Genomic DNA, 18,883 nt, shown 5'->3' on the forward strand with positions numbered 1-18,883 from the left:
GCCGCGGAACGTTTAGACGCCGGAACCTGCCGCCCGCCTGGCGGGGAAGCGGCGGGGGAAGGGAACAGAGCGGACGCGGCGCCGCCGCCGCCATTGCACAGGTTCCGCTCCCGTCGCCGCCATTCCCGGCCAGTCCCGGCCATGTACCGGCCGGGATTCCGCGCACCCACACCTCCCTACGCGGGCGGCGGCTTCCGGAGCCCTCCCTCCGGCGGAGGACCCCTGCCGCCCTCTCCGCGGGGCTACGGGAGCCCCCACCACACGCCGCCCTACGGCCACCGGCCCGGGCCGTACGGCAGCGGCCTCTCGCCCCGAGGCCCCGGGTTCCACGGGCGCTTCGGGAGCCCCTCGCCGGGGGCGCAGACCCCGCGCAGGCCGCAGAGCGTCAGTCCCCGGTATCCGGCTCCGTACGGCGGCTCGTCCCCGGCCGGAGCGCCTCTGCACCCGCCGCCGCAGCACAAGCGCTCGCCCGGCGGCTTCCAGAGGCACTTTCAGGTACGGGGCAAGGCGAAGAGGGACACGGGGAGGAGGGAAAGAGGGAGGAAGGGAGCTGCTGCTTCTAAGCGAGGCCCGTAACCCGCTGCGGGAAGACACACTGGGGCTTTGTGTCAGCGCAGCATCCACCCGCCAACAGGATTTTCAGGGAAGAGCGAGGCTGGAACCTCACTGGGCAACAACAGCTTTTCCCCCGCCCATTCCCCCGCAGTAGAGAGGACGGACAGAGCACACGCAGCTGTGAGATGAGGAAAGGGAAGAGGGCCGTAGGCTGGCGGGTTGTGAAGACACAAAAATGCAGCTTTCTTTTTCATACTCTGGCGTATAAAGGTAGAGAATTAAGCACGGGCCAAAACGACAGCAATCACCTTCCTGCCTTCCTCTGATAAGTTTTCTTTAGTGCAGTGGTGAAGTGCACAGTGTGTGTTTACTTTGCCCGTATTGTCATCCATCATGGGAGCTGCCCTATCCACACCCTATCCACACGGAGTTTTCAGGGACACGGACAGAGAAAAGGAGTGATTTGTTAAAGAAAATTAAGCTGAGGCTCCTTTAAGCAGAAATGAGAGCATCTGTTGTGGTAATAGCCTCTCACTTTGAAGTCTTTGCTTTGCACTGAAAGCTTCCTGAAAGCCAGCAACAACAGGTTCTATGAGTTAAGCTTTTTTCAGCTGTGTTAGTTGTGGCATGTGACTAGCAATGCACACAGGGATGACAGTTCTCTGGAGAACAGCTTTATTTATATAACTGGCTTTATGCAATATTAGAGAAGCCTTAAAAGTGTAACAAATGGCACATGCAGTACAATGATAATTTTTTGTGCTCTTATTGATACTTGAAGGATTAAATATGATAATGAAGTCACATCTTAATACAGATTAGTAAAATCTTATTGTGCCTGCACTGCATTGTCACTTATGATGCAGTTAACTCAGAAATCTCGTAGTTGGTGGAAGGGGATCATTACAAAATTTATACATTGTCTTCAGCACAACAGCAGAGACTCTCGCGGTGTGGAAGCCAACAGACTGCATAACCTCAGTGCCTTTTGAAAAAGCCAAGCATGTGGCATTTCTGCTGCAGATCACGGAGGGACAATTTATGTCATTGATGTCTAATTTCCCTTCAAAAGATCACTCTTTGGCTGTTCAATCAAGTGTTTTTTTTTTCAAAGCCTGCCTGTCATGGGTTGGCGCTGGTGCAGTTGCAGTGCACCCATGAAAACATAGTTTCTCAAATGGCTACTGTGAGATGACCAGAAACCAAGCAGAGCAGGCTCAAGCTTAGAAATAAAGAAAAAAAAACTTTATTAACGTACCCTATAATAAAAGGAACACACAAAATTCAGAATGAAAACCTTCCAAAACATTCCTCCTCCCCACACCCAGTTTCCACCAAAGCACAATGAGACAAGACTTTGGATTCTCAGTCAAGTTACCACTTCTCAGATAATCAGTTCATCAATGGAGAGGGGAGTTTCTCTTGTGCCATAGGTACCACAGGAAACACAGTTCAAACCTCTTGCGTTTCCATGTCGCACATGGCACCGCCTGACGAACATTTGCCATCCTGACATCCTTCTCCTATGTACAGTGCTCTCACCACCGTCCATGGACCAAAACTGCTTACAGGGTTCCTTTTAAGGATGCTTTGCCAAGTACCAAGAAACAGCAACTTCTCATCTTAGGACAACAGTCCCCCCCATTTTCACCTCCGCTGGGGCCAAGGGTCTTGAGAACAGAGATCTTCTTCCCTGAAGACAGAGGGCACCACCACACCCTCCTCATCTTCCTCTGTTCACTTCACTCCTGCACATGGCATCACTGCAGCAGGTCACTCTCTCTCATGCGCTGGCAGTCATTACAGCAGGTCACTCTCTTGGCTCAAACCACTGCATCCTGTAACATTCTGTGTTACAGGAAAATTGCTTCAGTCTATGTCTATACAAGAAAAAGTCCAGCCAAAGGCCACTCCATTATCTCTTCCCACGTAGGATTCTTTCCCATCTTCTTCTGACATCTCAGGTCCCAGGCTGTCTCTCTTCTCTTTCAGATCAAGGAGGATTAGTGTTTCGCAAAGTTTTCTTTGTCCAAGAAAAGGTTAAAATCTCGGGCTCTGCTGCCCTCAGGAGGCTGAAATCTCCCAGGGGTCTGCCCGGGACTCCCACGGCTGGGCACCTTCCCCCCTCTTTCTCCTCTGCCTGCGTGCTCCCAGCACATGATACCAAATTTCAAGGTGGCACAGGCTCTCTCTTTCTCTCTCTGGGGGGCTGCCTGGGATATCCCAGTGTTTCTCTACCTCTCCGTTCCTGCAGGGGCTGGCCTGGTTCCATCTCTTCACCCCCATCTCTGTCGGGGCTCCCAGCCTACCTCAGCCTAGGCTGCATGGCTTCCCCTTGCCCACCCAGCCTGTGGCTGGGCAGGGGAGATCCAAACTCTGCACTGACCAGAAGGAAAGAGGAAGTCCGCTGGGAGTCTCTGCTTTTAACCCCATGTTCTCAGAGGCGTATCTATGTCTTCAGTGGTTACACCAGGTGTCAATATTCAAGCCTGACCACTGATTGGTATAGCTATAACTTCCTGAGAAAACTCATTTCCTTGTCAACCTACAACACTGCCTTAGAATTAATTGAGCAGAAGAATATGCAGGAATCCTTTTTTCTTTAGTCAGAACTGTTTCATATCAGCATCTGAGGATGGGAACCCTCCTGTAGGCTCCATTCTTGATTTAAGAAACCTGACATAAAGTCAGGTTACATTCTGAGGTAAGAAACATGACATAAAGAAGGTACAAGTTTGAATCCAGTCTCAGACTGTCACAACATCTTCCCTTCTCCCCTTTCCTTCTTTATACCTTGTGTGTAGTTTAGGAGCACTGGCCTGATGGAAACTCCTTCAGAGACTCAAAGCTACAGACTATTGAATGTGTGTAGCTTTGCCCAGGACTGAAGAAATGTGTGAGTCTGCACTTAGCGTGTACACGTGAGCTGTTCTGCCTGGGAGGGCAGTCGAGGCAATCACAAAGGGTGTTAGTCTCCTAAACCATGAGTCCTCATCTGCTTTGGTGTGGATGAGGATCTCTGCCCATGAGGCCATAGATAGATTCAGATAGAAAGCCTTTCTGATTTTCTAAGCATCAGGTTTCTTGTGAGGCATGTGCATTGTCCCCTCTCCTCTAGATCCTGTAAAGTGAACTCTAATGCCTTTGACATTTATGATGCTACAGTCACTTTTGATATGAAAGTCTTAAGTGGCCCTTTAAAATTGCATTGGAAAATCCAAAAGACAGTTTATGTTTACTTTAGTGTTCTATTCCTGTCATGCCATTAGCATTCTGTACTCATTTTGTGCTGGAAGACTTTCATTCTTTGAAGCAAACAGAAAATATGAAGAAAAACATACTGAGCTTGTTTTTTTCTGAAATGGCTTACTCAGCCTTTATGTGGCCAGTAGTTTACAGCAATTTCTGTTTTTTCCACAGAGGCACTTCTGCTTTATATTTTATGAAAACATGTTTCTGGAAACAAGGGCCTGTAGTGACAGGGCAAGGGAGAATGCCTTTAAATTGTGAGAGAGTAAGTTTACATTGGATATTAGGGAGAAGCTCTTTACTGTGAGGGTGATGAGGCACTGGAACAGGTTGCCCAGAGAAGTTGTGGATGCACCATCCCAGGCATTGTTCAAGGCCATGCTGGATGGGGCTTTCAGCAACCCAGACTAGTGGGGGGTGTCTGTGCCCTCGGGAGGAAAGTTGGAACTAGATGATCTTTGAGGTCCCTTCCAACCCAAACCATTCTGTGATTTGTCTTGGTTTCATTTCTCTTCTCCACTTAGAATTTACTTAGTGGTAATGTTTTATTCCTTACACTCAGCAGGAACTACTGAACTAGCTGCTAGCAGCAGCTACAGAATGGTGTGGATCAAAAATGGTTACAGAAAGTAAAAGAAATGCCACCCTTTAGAAATGGTACAGTTGTGGTTTTTGTGGTTTGTGCATATTGCAGTAGCTGTAATTCCATCAGGTGAAGCAAGCTGATAAAGGGAGTGACTGTCCCCAGTTTCAAGGCAATATTACTCTACTCAGTAACTTTTTAATGAATAGCACTAAAAGCTGTTGTTTTCTACTCCAAAGAGAGATTTGTTATCTAGAGAAAAAGTACTGAGAATAGATTGACTGGTTTTTTTTAAGGAAAGCTCATTGAGAAAATGCTGTTGGCATTAGTGACAACTAATAGAAAGTTTTTTAAGCTATCTTTGGTACCAGATAGTGCCTCTTGCACTGAATGGTTTCACTTGTACAGGTAGAGCTGATTTCCTTTCCCGCAGGTCTGTAATGTAAATAATCACATTTGGGTTTTCTTCCCTAAAAATAATTCATAAAAAGCATATGATGACTAGTATTCTAAACTTAAATAATCTACATGCTTAAATTTAACATGGACTGAAGGCTGTCAATCTTGTATTACAGAATAATATATTTCCTATATTTCAAGAATGCTAAAATGTTAGTGTAGTGTCAGTGTTACAGATGACCTGCATCATACTGTAGTGAAATTAAAGATTATTAAATAAATCCATACAAATGAGCCTTACCATTGAATTATTTTGCTCCTTCCCTGAACACTGCAGATCATTATGTCGCCTCATGTTTCTTTTGCCTTCTGCAGAATAAACACAGCAATAAATGAGCTCCACATTCAGTCTGTTTTACAATGTCAAAGTTAAAAGGTCTTCATTAAATGTGGTTATTTTGGGATGGTGGGATTTTGTTTATTTAGGACAGAATGCACTGGGTACTGCTGTTTCACTACCAAATGTGAGTACCTAGCATAAGTGTCACTGTTGCTAGAGCATGTCAGCTTATTCTAGGAAACTCCACGCCCCTTAGAGAGTTTTTAGATGTATTCTGAAGTGATTCTCTGACCCTCATGGGGTTTGATACAGTATAGTAATTCACCACCTTTTAGAAATCCTTCTGTGTTGAGATCATCCTCTTAGCTACATAACCTACAAAGAATCATTAGAAACAAGCACTCTATAAATAAGACATCGATGTTCCCACACTTGATCATGTATCCATTATCAAACTTCAGGAGCTCCTGAAAAGTTCTTGCTGCAAACACATCAACAAGTTCCTGCCACAGCACATTAGCAGAAAAAGGTTCAAGCTATTTGAGTGAAATCTATTCTTCTGGTTAAACATTGGATCTTTCACTTTATGGCAACCATATCTCAGTTTTGCTCAGAAATTGTTTTACGTGATCTATTTACATAGATGTTGTTAGGGCTTACAAGTCAAATTCAAATACCATCACTGCTGATAAAAAATTCAGGGGTGGCTAGGTTGTGGGGGAAAGCAGCCATTAATCAAGTGCTTTTACCCTGTTTTACAAAATCTGATAACCAGATTCAAGGCATCCTGTTGCTCTTACCATACAGAATGCAATTGGCATGCTTGGAGATTGCTGTGTATCTGTAGAATGGGTTGCTTAACTTTGGTTAAAACAATTTAAATAAATACAGATTTAGATAGAACTTCACCTTTTAGAGGAGTGAATCTGAGGAGAACAACGGATGATGGTAACAGGTGAAAATGATCATAGGAGCTCCTTCATGTCACAGCACTCTTTAAGCTGCAGACTTGTAGCAGCTTTACAGAAGCAATTGTTGTGATCCTTGATCTTAAAAAAAAAATCAAATATGAAAAGCTCCCTGCAAAAGCCAATACCCACTAAATTACTGATTACCACTGATATTGTATATAAAATTAAGTCATTGGTTCTCAAATTTCACAGAACACTGGTTTGGTTAATAGAGGATTTTTTTCCCCCAATGAATTCCTTGTAGCTATTTGCATTATAGAATGCTGTGTTCAATCTGTAAGTATTTAATATCTGACTTCTGCTCTTTTTAATACTCTAAACTCTTCCTCAGCCTCTAACTCCCTGTTTTGTTGTTCAGTTTTTTTTAGACATGTTGTTGACAGATTATGAAAAATAGCATGAGCTGCTTTTCTGCAGCTATATGCCAGAGTGATGTAAACAAGTATTTGGGAGAAGATTGTGGGTGGTGCTTTTTTCTTGTCCTGGTAAATCATCACTTATAAGTAAAATACATTAAAGTTAATATTTCATGAGGAAGATGCAATATGTAGTAACTAAAATTAATAATCAGCTTCAGAGCTCTACTACAGTAAAAGGAAACATTTAATTTTTTTTTTACATTTTTTTTCTTAGTTTGAATTAGACTATTAAATGTTTCTTTACCTGATGGTTTTCTTCCAAAGGGATCACCCAGGACATCTACTCCATTTGGTACAGCGCATGGCAGAGAGAAAAGAGTGTCTAATGATGTGGAAAACTATTACAGACCTTCAATGCTTGAGGACCCATGGGCTGGCCTAGAGCCAGTGTCTGTTACAGACATAAACCAGCATTACAGCAGTGAGCAAACAACATGCACTGGTAAAAAAGGGAGGTATTTCAGCTAACACTTTTAAAGGCCAAATAATTCCATCTTGTCAGGAAAACTTTGGGACAGAATCTTTACACTTACACAAAATGAACAATAATCAAGACCTTAGATAATACTTTTATTTCATCACATGTCCACCCTTTTATCCTACCTTTTTTTTATTGCATTGGATATTTTTATGTATGGGAGGCAAAAGGAGTGGTAGGAAAACTTACATTTCTGGCTATATGGAAGTGCCTACCAGCTCTGAAGAACAGTGTTCTTTAATCACCAGCGACTGATTTGTGACTGTTAAAACAAGTTTCCATATACTTACCTCTCCCATGCCAGATTGTTAGCCTTCTATTGTAAAGTCTTTTAGGAAGTGGTATTTTTTATGTTTCAACATTTTTAGATTGAAAAAACGTGGTAATAAAATAAAGTTTTGTAAATCCTTGTTTTGTAATGTATAAATAATATTTTAGGAGCTTTGTTAAGGTGAACACATTAACACAGTAATTCACAACACGGAAATTAGGTGACTTCTTGTAAGTGTGCTTGTATGCTGTAGTTAACATCTGGTTTTGTGCATAATAATTTTTGTTAATTGCAGTGTAATGTGAAGTTGAAACATGACTTATAGCCATCTCAGGAAACAAATGTATTGGTTTTGGAAATTTTGATTTGTTGAGCAAACTCAAGTCACAAACTTAATTCTGGAATTATTTGCTTTTGTGTTTAAAAATATATATATCTGGATCAATATTAGAAATTTCTGGATTATAGTAACAAGTCTGTTCATTGACAATTTAAGTCTAAAGAATGCATAAAACGTCAAACTTAAGTATTAATGCAAATGTTCTTTCTGGATGCACCTGCTAGAGTAGTACAGAATGAGTGACAGTTTTTGTTACACAGTTGACATTAGTACATGCATTACATGCATAGCATCTTTTTTTAATCCATTTGATATTTTTCAATTATTTTTTTTTAATTTAGAGCAGGCATCATTGCCAGGAGAATTGTTTTGTGTGTGTACATGCTATATTTTTATAATGAAGAGGAAAGCAATGCTTTGGGGTTTTTTTAGAGCTTGTTTTTACATGGAAGATCCATGCTTAAATCCTGGAGTGAATATCATATTTTAGAGTAAAAAAGACATAGTTCCAGCTGCAGGCATGTTCTTAACTTGCCATGTTAAGCCTGCAGTAGTTAGATAAATTTCTTGTTGAACATGCTAGTATTTGTTTGTTGATCTTGGCTTTTAAGTCAAGGTAGAGTGTAAAAACTTCGTTAAATAAAACCATTAGTTTAGTTTCCAAAATACATGTGTTCTTTTAAGCTTCTTATGCACTCAAAACATATTTTTGTAGTCCTGAGGCACAATTAGGTAGAACAGCACAGGAAATCCCATTAAAGTGTTCTTTGTAACTTGTCTTTTGCTGAGGTAGAATAGTCCTCTGTACTCTTTATCTGTTTCAGCATAAGATGTGTTAGGTTAATACTGCCTTCAGGAACAACTTCAAACTGTAAGGGGAGCTTAATATGTTCAAATGTTCTGAGTCTCTTGTATTCTTAGGACCACAATCTAAAGTGTGTCACCCGTGTCTTCCCCCGGTTCACCCTATTATTTTAGTATTATATCTAAAAAGGCTGCCTCAAGAACTGAGAACATAATGCCTGCTGGATATCAAGAATGTTTAAATCTTCATCCCAGAGTCAAAAAATGGTGCCTTAAATGGCAGCTATCAGTATTGTTATCTTTAATAGGTACCAGCTAAACTAAGATGATTTGATAAGTTTTAGAATTTATGCATAAGTTATTCAGCATCATTGTGAAAATTGAAGTATAAATTTTTCTTTCCTTTTTTGTTTTTTAAACCTTCTCAGGTGCTGTTAAGCTCACGGGAAAAAAAAAAAGTTGCAGTGTGCTTAATCAAGTGCCCTGTTTCGTTGCCATTTCCCATGTAATTGAAATGCAATTTATTTTTTGCCCTGTTTCGTTGCCATTTCCCATGTAATTGAAATGCAATTTATTTTTTGCAATATTTGGTGATCTTGGAGAAACAAATATGATTTTATTTAAGAGAGTGAATCCATGATGTGTTCTCAGTTAGATGTGGTAAGAGTCTGGTTTTGGAAGGGAGAAAGGAAAGATAGGGGATTCCTGAGAGAAAAGAGACTGTTAGAGGTAGGACTTCTTACAGAGTAGCCAGCATCACCTGCCCTTGCACATTGCAAAGATGGATTTTTCCACTTTGGCATTGCAGTTGACCCAGGCATCAAAGCCAGACTCCTCTGGTAATAACTGTTAAGTTCTGGAACCAGGTATCAGACACCAGTGAAGGTAAATGTTCCAGAAAGAAAACTGAGGAAATAATTTTGAAACACTGTTTAATCCTTGCAGACCTTCCACTATGTCGTCTGTTAAATTGCTGCTTCAGTGCACTTCAGGATATGACTCAACAGTTTTAAGTACATCATACTGCTAAAGGCTACAGTCACTTGGTCAAGAATCAGCACCAAAAACTTTAAAATTATTCACCTTTCTGGCTTATGGGAGAAATTCTGTAATTACAGTAAAATTTGAATATGTTATTGTTGGAGAGCTGTAAAATGCATGAACACCTGTTCAGAACTATAAATATAATGTTCTTAAAGACAATTAAAGCTTTGCCTTTTTGCCATGATATCTATGAAGCTTAAGAACATACCTCCTCACCAGTTTGTGGGGTTTTGTTTACCATTTGGCAAACATCTGATGGAAAGAGGATATATCACTTCCTCATTTGTCAGTGAAGCCACTTCAGAGTACCACTACGACTCTGGAAATAGCATGTGATGATAAAATGTAAAGCACAAAATACATCATTTTTTCATGAGCCCGTGAAACAAAATAGTGCTTATGTCTTGTTAATGAAGGGATTCCTCTGTAATGAACACAATATGTGGGCATTGCTCCTTCTTCAACAGACTTCATAGATTTGAAGGTAAGTTAGCTTCTTTTTCATAAGTTCATACACTTAACCATTCTGTTTCGTTTGCCTTGTGTTTGTCTGTCAAGTCCATTTGACTTTCTCTTCAGTTGTTGTAAAGAAGTGTAACTCATGACTGGATTTTAAATTTCATCAGCATCTTCTGCAGTAAAGTCACAGGTGAATTCCACTGCCCTTTTTTTACTCATCTGTGGCTGTTGAACAGAACAGGCTGTTGTTCTGAATTAGTCATGTAAACATTTGTATGCACAAATGGAACTCCTGCAGCTAAAAGGGGTCATACCAGTACAGTTCCAGAGCAAACTTTTTAATGCTGCCAACAATCCTGCTATTATAATCTGCACCAGAAATCTGCATGTACTACCCTGCTTCTGCGTAGCAGTAACCATGCTGTTTGATGCTGTGTTAAACTGCACTTAAACCTGGTACCCATATGTATTTTGCCACAGTCTAATTGCTGTGTATTCAAGGTAGTTAAAAGCTGTTACTGTAGAGTCAATAGGTTCAAATCCTTGTTGTATGTATGAGGAAATTCCTATGAGTTCAAACTGCTGAACATGATGTCAATGGAAATGTTAGTATACCACTAAAGGGAAGAACAAAACCTCTTTCACACTGATGGCAAATGATTCTATTTTCAAGCATCACAGAGCTGCTGTTAAAACAAGGGAAGAGGAATCAAGCTAGTTGACAGCATCTGTGGATGACTGCACAGCAGAAAGTACAAATAACAGGGCTGACATAAGCTTTAAAAAGCACTGATTGCCAGCTTGGGAGTAGTATCATCAATAATTGGATTGTAAGTAGCAATTCCAGTGTTCTTAAATCAAACCACCACCTCCTGTGGCTTTATGAAGATTTTTTGGTTAATGTAAAAGGCTTTGAGCTATATTCCCTTAATAGATGTTGGAAATTAATGTTACTATTCCTGCAGTTAAGTTTGCAGAAGAGACTGTCTTCATCACTTGTCTGTGAAGTTTCGTTTCTTTGCCTTTTTTTTTTTTTTTTAAGCTAAGAAAAAACAGGATTTGAAAATTTCAGGGATTGTAACAAAGATAAAAGGGAGAATTAACATGTGCAAATGGTCCAAGAGTACAACTTGAGTTAATAACTATAAGAAAGCACTGAGAATCTATCAATTACTTGGCATTGCACTTTCCTAAGGCTGTTTCCCTTGTCTGTAATTTTTAATAGCCTCCTGATTCCTGTGGCAATTAAATTACACTAAGGAAAATTACTGGGTTGCTAATTTCCACGTGTTGGAGAGCTGTTTGCGCACTATGGGCAACAGGTTAAGAAACTGTGATAACTGTTTGCAAATGAATGAGCTGCCAAATTGTGTCCCTGTTGGAACTGAAAACACCTCACACTGCCAGCAGCGTTCCTGTACTTAGAATAGTTTCTAAAATAAAATACCAAGCACGCAGAAAGCTTGTGCAAAGAACCTTTGAATCTGTGTTTTCAAGGTACCTGTTGCATCTGGTTGTATTTTCTGATGGTATTTCATTTCCTCTCGCAGCAATTGCTGCATGTTTTATACATTGGCTGTCCTGTAGACTGTCATCCTCATTGCTGTGACATGAGGAAGAAATAGTTACTGTCTGTACTTTGTGAATGTACTACTAGTAACAGCCCAGTTTAGTTTCTCTCTGCTATTAGATCATCCCAGTACACATTAACCAAATCTCTATGGTCTTACAGCTTTCATAGTAGATTCTAGTACATTATTAAACATATCTACAAGGCTTTGTGTACTTTATATTTTAAGCAAACAGTTTAAAGGGACCTACCAAAAGTGGTTGTTTAACACACACAGCCCCACCTAACTCTATCCAGAGAAATAACTTAGACAGTCTTACCCTTATTTCTCCTCTCCGGAGAGTTTTCAGTTGTCTCTTTACTCCCCTCCCCCTTTTTTTTTCAGTACTGTCCATACAGCGGCCATAAGTCTAGGCTCTTCTGCCTTGCTTTTCCATGGAAATAAGCATACCCTCCCTACACTTTCCATTGGAATAGGTTCACTCCACCCTTCAGGGCTCTGCTGGAGGGTTTGATGGAATCAGTGTCATCCAACCACCCAGCACATTCAGTCCCTACAGGTCCTGTTTACATTGCTGGAGATGACAGTATTATGACAGCAAGTAAAGTCACACAGATCTCTGCTGACTCATCTAAATGAGCCTGCACTGGTTGAGTGGTGGACTTTGTAGTCAGATGTGCAGTGGTAACAGTAAAACACAGACATGACCTTGCCATAGTGGCCACCCTTCAGATTTAAAAAAAGCCACTACTGAACATGCAGACAAGTGGTGCTCAAATCTGTGTTAAACATTGCAAATTTAGCAACAATAAACAGGCAAAGTCACTCTAAAAAGACAACAGAAAAAGTGTGTAAGAAGAAGGCACAGGGAAAGTGTTGCATTGATTCCAGTTCTTTCTGGTAGCTTCCCAACACAACCATCTCTTAAATACTTATATTTCCACTAAGGATAGCCTCATTGATTAGTACACCAAGTTGAATGGAGGAAAACTATCTCATGAAAGCAAAAAAATCTTGCTCCAGCAGCCACAGGATGTATTACTGTTTTTAAATCCATGAATGACAAGAAAGCAGATATGCATTTCTGAGAGAAGTGAGTTTGGTGGACAGCAGAAATCAAAAGGTTGTCTGCCTAGGGACCTTTCCTATTCAATATACTTAATTATTTACTGCCAATAATCATTTACTGCCAGTTTGAAAAGATAACTTCAGTCCAGTGCTAGTTATTTCAGTGCTAAATTCTACTTAGACGCTTTTGAACAGCCCGAAGATCTGCTACAGAGCAACTCCTTTCAGTCTTGAAACCTTTCAATGAGCAGAAGGAAAAAGCAAGTTTCTGGTGTCATTCTAACTGTATTAATATATCAGAGAAAAACAGCAGAAACACATCTAGTCAAAGCATATGGCTTTAACAGCAACTAGTCTATTTCTAGGTAAGCATCCTAAAATAAATAATCCAGTTTCAGGCCTGGCAAAGATCATCCGTTCAGCCAACTTGCCCCTCCAGCATCTCCTGGCATGGAGACAATGCAGTGAAAGGGTCTGCACCTTCAAAAACACACCATTTGCAGGAGTCGTTCTCAGTCATTTGTAATATCAGAAAGCGTCAGAACAGAACATGGGCAAGAGTCCAGAACATGTTAAAAGTGTCCCCATAAGTGACACAAAAGCGTAGAAGGCTGAAGAAAGGTAAGACCTGCATTCATTCCCTCACTGTTTCTTCACAGGCTCCACAACATTGTGGCCAAGCCCTGCAGTTTCTCTGGAGTCACTTTCCACAAGTAATTCCCAATATTCTTTCTGTGGCTGACATTTCAGTTGAACGAGATATTTCTCTCTTAAAAGACTTCCACTCTTTTGTGACTTAAGCCATCCATAAATTATTTTTTTATTCCTAATGTATTGATTTATTATAAAATAAACATTTAATTATTATTCAGAGCTATGTGTACCACAAGATTTTTCGATTCTGAGCTACCACTGTTTGCCTAGTTCTGACAAAGCAAATACAAGTGTTTTCAAATCATACAGATTAAGATTGAATAGTTTAAAATGTGTTTCAAACTAAGCTTGCTGATGGCTAGAGCAAGAAAGTTAATTCCAGTGAGCTTTTCTAACAGTGAATCTTAGAACTGCCTGTGACCATCTTTTTTATAACTATGTTGTTGTTGCATCAATTGCAAAGCAATTTACAAAGGTACTTCAATCTATAACATGTCTGCTGCTTTTTCTGCCTGCAGTTTTCACACTCCTGCTTCATTATTTTTGTCCTGAGGTCCTGTTGAATTTTTGTTTATTTCTTTTTACTAGTTGCAAGTTTTAAGGATCTTTCAAAATGGTGAAGAAAAGTTGGTTTTAAAGTTCCACGTAGTATCTATACATATTGAGTCCCAAAGAGTGAGTGAAATGAATAACTTGTATGATTCTAGTTGTGAAGAGGTATGGAATTCAGACCTTTTCAGTATCCATAAACTAAAGCAGTAAGTGAAATACACTTTTTACTAAGAAATGCTTCATACATTTTGGTCAAATCCCAAATCTCATTGACAATCAGTTGGTGGTAGAAAGAATTATATCCTGTGAAATCCTGCACAATGTTATGTCTGAACCTCACCTGGCAAACACCAGTTTTGCTTAAACCACAACAAGGACACTTAATATTTAAAGATTTGTCTTTGTGGTATCCCAGGCGGAAAGAGTTAAAACAATTCACAGCTTTTTCTTGGAATTTCCCTCTCCCCTCCAGAGGGGTCTGTTCTGGAGTCATGTAAACGCAGACATCTGCTTGCTGTCACTCCATCCTTATTTTGAATTCATAAGAATAGAAAGAATCCCAGAGGGAGTTCCAGACCAGGCCACTTTCAGCCACCAGCCCTCCATGCCTTTATCCAGTAAAAAGGCAGATGAAGTGCTGGGGCTCATACATATTTCATGAAACTTCTGGCTATGGTTTTTGTTAAACTTTGAAATTAATAATGCAATTCATTCTGTCTGAAAATAGTATCAAACCAAATTTATTTTTCATGTAGAAAGTGGAAAAAACTTTTATATACCTAAAATGTGTAAAGGAAATTGTGAAATTCAGTAAGCTTATGGTAAGAAGACCATTAAACTAGAGTTGCTGTCTTTAACAAAAAAAGTTTTCTAGGCAAAGTCTGGTATTTTAGTGGAAGTCTCTCCATCTCTTGTGCTTCTCTTTGGAGGTACAAACAACCTCTTTATATTTAGAAATCTAGAAATCGGCCCTCCTCTTTTTTATTACTTTTCCTCTCTGTTACACCAGGCAGGCAAGTGTGGAAGACCTGAGCAAATAGGAGAACAGTGATTCACAGTTGTAGAAAGAGCTTTAATCCCTATATCCTGCTAAACAGAAATTCACCTTACAGATGTAAACATTACTTTTAATATAAAACTAAACCAACACATTAATTGTATTTCATTAAGTATCAAATCAGTCTATTGAGGAGACAACGTTATTAGTCCAACATTTTGCATTTGGGAAAATGAATGAATAGCAAGACGAGATGTCTTGCTTAAGCCTTATTATTGTTTAGTGGCAGAAGAGAATCTGGTATTTTCTGCCCTCCCTATTGCATTCCCTAATCAATAACATTTTTAGAACAAGTTTCAAATGCATTGTCTTCCTATGAGGAGGGATGCCAGTAGAAAGTCAGCCATGCTTTCCAACACATGGTAATGATATGTGGTAGCTGTTTAATTCTGTGAGAATCTCTCTCACTCTCTTCTATAACTGTTCATTAAATGTTCCAAATTCTGATAGAGCTCTGAAAAGAACTCCTTAATTTCTTCAAGCACCTTTCAAATCTATTGTAGAGAATAAAAATAGACTCAGAAACATTGCTCTTAACAAAAGAATAAGCATTTAAGGACTTTGAATAAATGAGAATTTCCATGATTTCTTTGATAACCTACATGTTTGTGTACTTCACAGCTCTCCAGGAGAGAGTCTTCCGTGGCCAAAATATGTATGCCAAATGATACATAATTTTTTTAATGGAAGGTGGTTTTATTAAAAACCACCAACATTATTTAAAAGGGAAATTCTGAGACTGGAGAATTAAATGGAAATCCCTGCTGAAGTTAACAGGGGTTCTGGTTTTCATCCTTAGTCTGAACTAAAATCTGCAATGACAGCAGGAACAATTTCAACCTAAGACAATAGTTTTAAGTTTTCATTCACAACACCATAGCAATGGAGGTCACAATCTCATTAGAAGAGAAATATTTACTCTATTGAATTTCACTGCATATGGGAATGATTTATGCTGTAATCAGAAGCATAGCCCCTTCCAGTAGAAGATTCTCAAGCAATTATTATGGAGCAAACCAATCTTTAGCTCACTAGGCATTAATTTAACAAGACTTTTTTTTTAATGACCAGTATCTTCATAACTGATCGATGTTTAATCTGGTGCAGCATCTGCTCTCTCAGTCTCCTGTGGTTCAGCTTTTCAAATTAATAAGTCAGAAAGCAAATTGTGACAGTATTATAAAATGTATTGTAATAAACTTTCCATGTTTCAGAACAGAAAAATAATCCACAAATTGATTTCCAGAGTTGAGATTACAGGTCCTGAAGGGTTTTTTGGTTGGGGACTCTTTTTGGACAGGAGCTTTAAGTGACATCATCACATTCTAAAGCATAGAACTGTCACCATAATTATAAGTCATTTCATGCATTTTATTTTTTAAAAGCTACAGAAAATCAAGCCTAAAAATATTAATGCATTTCTAGTAGTGGTCAAGCTGTGCAAATGCTGAATTTATATTTCAAGCAATATGCAATACTTCACATGATGTAGATGATGTTTTGCAAAACACAGGGTGTATAAGTGTTACAAACCTGATTTCTTGCTTTTTATGACTACCTACAGAGTGCTTAATGACAACGTGAGGCAGCTTTTGCTTTCCCATTTTAGAACTGCTCTGAAGAACAGTAGGAGCTGCCAGCTTCCCCGGTGCACTTTGGAGCATCCTACCAATAAGAAATTGAATCCCATTTGTTGGGTCTGTTTATGTGCTGATGAATTGAATAATGCTGCTGTGGATGTGTTCTCTCTCCTGTCCTGTGAAATCCTTCAACTGAGTTACATGACTTGTCAAGGCATTACACAAGCAAATGGTGGTTTCTTGGAAAGGGTGGAGCCCATCTCGTGTTAAACACTCTGCATAGCAAAGCAAATGCTTTTGTGTTTTTCATGTTGATATTGTCTTGTCAAGCTGTTGTCTCTGCATTGTGTAGAAACTTGGTCAGTTATCACCATTTCCTATAGCAGGAGCTGTTTGAAATATCCATCACACAAGAAATAGATTCCCTCAAATTGAATATCAGTGAAGCATCTATATTTGATGTTTTTCTATTCTGCATTTGAATCCTGACTTCTTCCTGTTAGCTGCAGCCTCTTATGTTATCAGAAGACGGTTTTAAACATTTTTATTTTTATTTAGTCAATATAACTGATCCCTCTTATTCTCATAGTATTTTTTTTCTGGATTCTTTGTAGGAAATTGATGATTTCACCTAAATTTAAACCACCAGCTTCCTTATTATATTATGGACCACACTGACTGTATTTAGTTTTGTTGGATGCTCTTTACTCCCCTTCGGCTCTTGCCACCACAAACATGTCATATAGATTAAATATTTAGGGAAGCAGCCTCATATTGGGACTGCATCTCAAACAATCCAATACAATTTGATGGAAATACTTATTCAGTGCTTTGATTTACAGCTTCCCATAATGAAGGGCATTGTGTAACAGCTTTTACAATACAAAAGCTCCATAACGCTGAAACCTTAATACAAGACTGAGGAATGAAAAATAGAAAAAACAAAACAAAACAAAAAAAGACAATGGAAGAGGTTGCAAGGTAGCAACAAATGACTTAAATAAAGCATACAGAATGTTTCTCTGAATACAAAGAAACAATTTGCATTCTGACAATCGAGACTAGCAAGAAATATCCAAATTCAAACTGAATTGGAGCTTCCCAGGAGATCAGTTGAAAGAAAAGGTCATCTCCAATTCACCTGATGCTAAAAGCTGAAATAGGGATAAATTTCTGATAGAACAGGTCTGCAAACTTCTCTTGAATTTGTTGGCTGTTTTATCATTATCCCCAAAAGGCAGCATTGTCATGGCAAGTACAGTTTGCAAATAAAAATTATTACTACTACTTGCATGTCTTGTTTCACTATCTTGCGTATCCATACGGGCTTGCTTGGAAAACTCACAGCAGGATCTGTCATCCATAACAAGAAGCAGTCTGTGGAGAAAAATGCATATAGCTTCTAAAATCTGCCAGGTTTAGAGTAATACTTTCCTGATGTGGAATTGCCAAACCATCTGCAGGTAACTTTTGAAATATTATTTACTACTCCTCTTCTCATATACAGCATTAATATATTCCTGTTCATTTCCCATGTCATCTATAGTTCTTAGTCCATTCCCTACCCCCTCCCCCTCACAAAGAATTTTTAGAAAAAATGGGATTAAAAAATGCTCACAATAATCTTTGTTCTGCAAAGAAAGCAGGAAAGTGCCTGTGCAGTCAGAAGGTCCACTGCCTTCCTTGTCCTAAGGGCAAAGATTCCAGCCCAGGGTTGACATGAGTTTTCAAGAGTATTTGTGGGGCAGGAAAGGTTACAGGACTGCATATGGGTAACTTTGGCTGCTGTTTTTGTCTGCTGTGCACATCATCCTTTGTTTTCCAGCATGGGGATATGTTTTAATTTTAGTTCTAGTGCAGGAAGGCAGGGAATGGCCTGCTACTCTTCTGTAACTTCCATGTATTTTTTGATACTGGGTTAGCTGCAAAGCAGAAGTCCTAGTTTCTCAATCCTACATTGATTTGCAGACAGTTTCTAACATCCAAACACTCTCTGAAGGGCAATACCAGTAAAGAAAAACAGAAAATTTAAAAAACAAAACAAAACAAAAAAACCACCAAGAAACCAGGTCTTGCTTTGAAACCATTCCCATAGATCCTTTCTGCAGTCGTTAAGGATGAAGGAGAATGAAAATAAATAAGTAATGAGCTCTTCCTTACCCCTTGTTCAGGGAAAATCACCTCCTAAAGTCAGGCTTCTGTGGCATTCTCTGTGCAGCCCATTCCTTTTTCAGGGTGACCTGGAGACAGAGCAAGGAGAGAAAGTGACACTGGCAGCTCTTAGGGCATTGATGCTCGGAGAGGCTCCCAAAGGCAGGGCGAGCAGACATCAGTGCTTCCTGACCACGGCCACCTGGGCAAAACCAAGATCCTCAAAAGGCTGTAGAGAGTGTGCTGTTCCCCATGATGGAACCTGCTGACGTGTTTTACACATTTGTAAAACAGGTCTGAAAAGAATTTGCAGGAGGAAAGAAAAAAGGCACCTGTGT

The 18,883-nt window shown here is 39.6% G+C and overlaps 1 protein-coding gene across 2 annotated transcripts; it reads left to right on the forward strand.

Moving 5' to 3' along the window:
- The first annotated feature begins 30 nt into the window (after positions 1-30).
- LOC119697087 (M-phase specific PLK1 interacting protein) lies at positions 31-17,681 on the forward strand. Of its 2 annotated transcripts, XR_005255722.1 has the most exons (3): positions 31-495; positions 6,781-9,937; positions 16,379-17,681. XR_005255722.1 is itself a non-coding variant. In XM_038127219.1 (2 exons), the coding sequence occupies exons 1-2, from the start codon at positions 142-144 to the stop codon at positions 6,982-6,984; spliced, it is 558 nt and encodes a 185-aa protein (XP_037983147.1). In that variant the 5' UTR covers positions 31-141; the 3' UTR covers positions 6,985-17,681. The 2 variants fall into 2 exon arrangements, 1 of the variants encoding a protein (XP_037983147.1); XM_038127219.1 differs by having other exon boundaries at positions 6,781-17,681.
- Positions 17,682-18,883: the final 1,202 nt, after the last annotated feature.

Source organism: Motacilla alba, chromosome 2, assembly GCF_015832195.1.
Source record: "Motacilla alba alba isolate MOTALB_02 chromosome 2, Motacilla_alba_V1.0_pri, whole genome shotgun sequence".
Classification (NCBI taxonomy): Eukaryota; Metazoa; Chordata; class Aves; order Passeriformes; family Motacillidae; genus Motacilla; species Motacilla alba.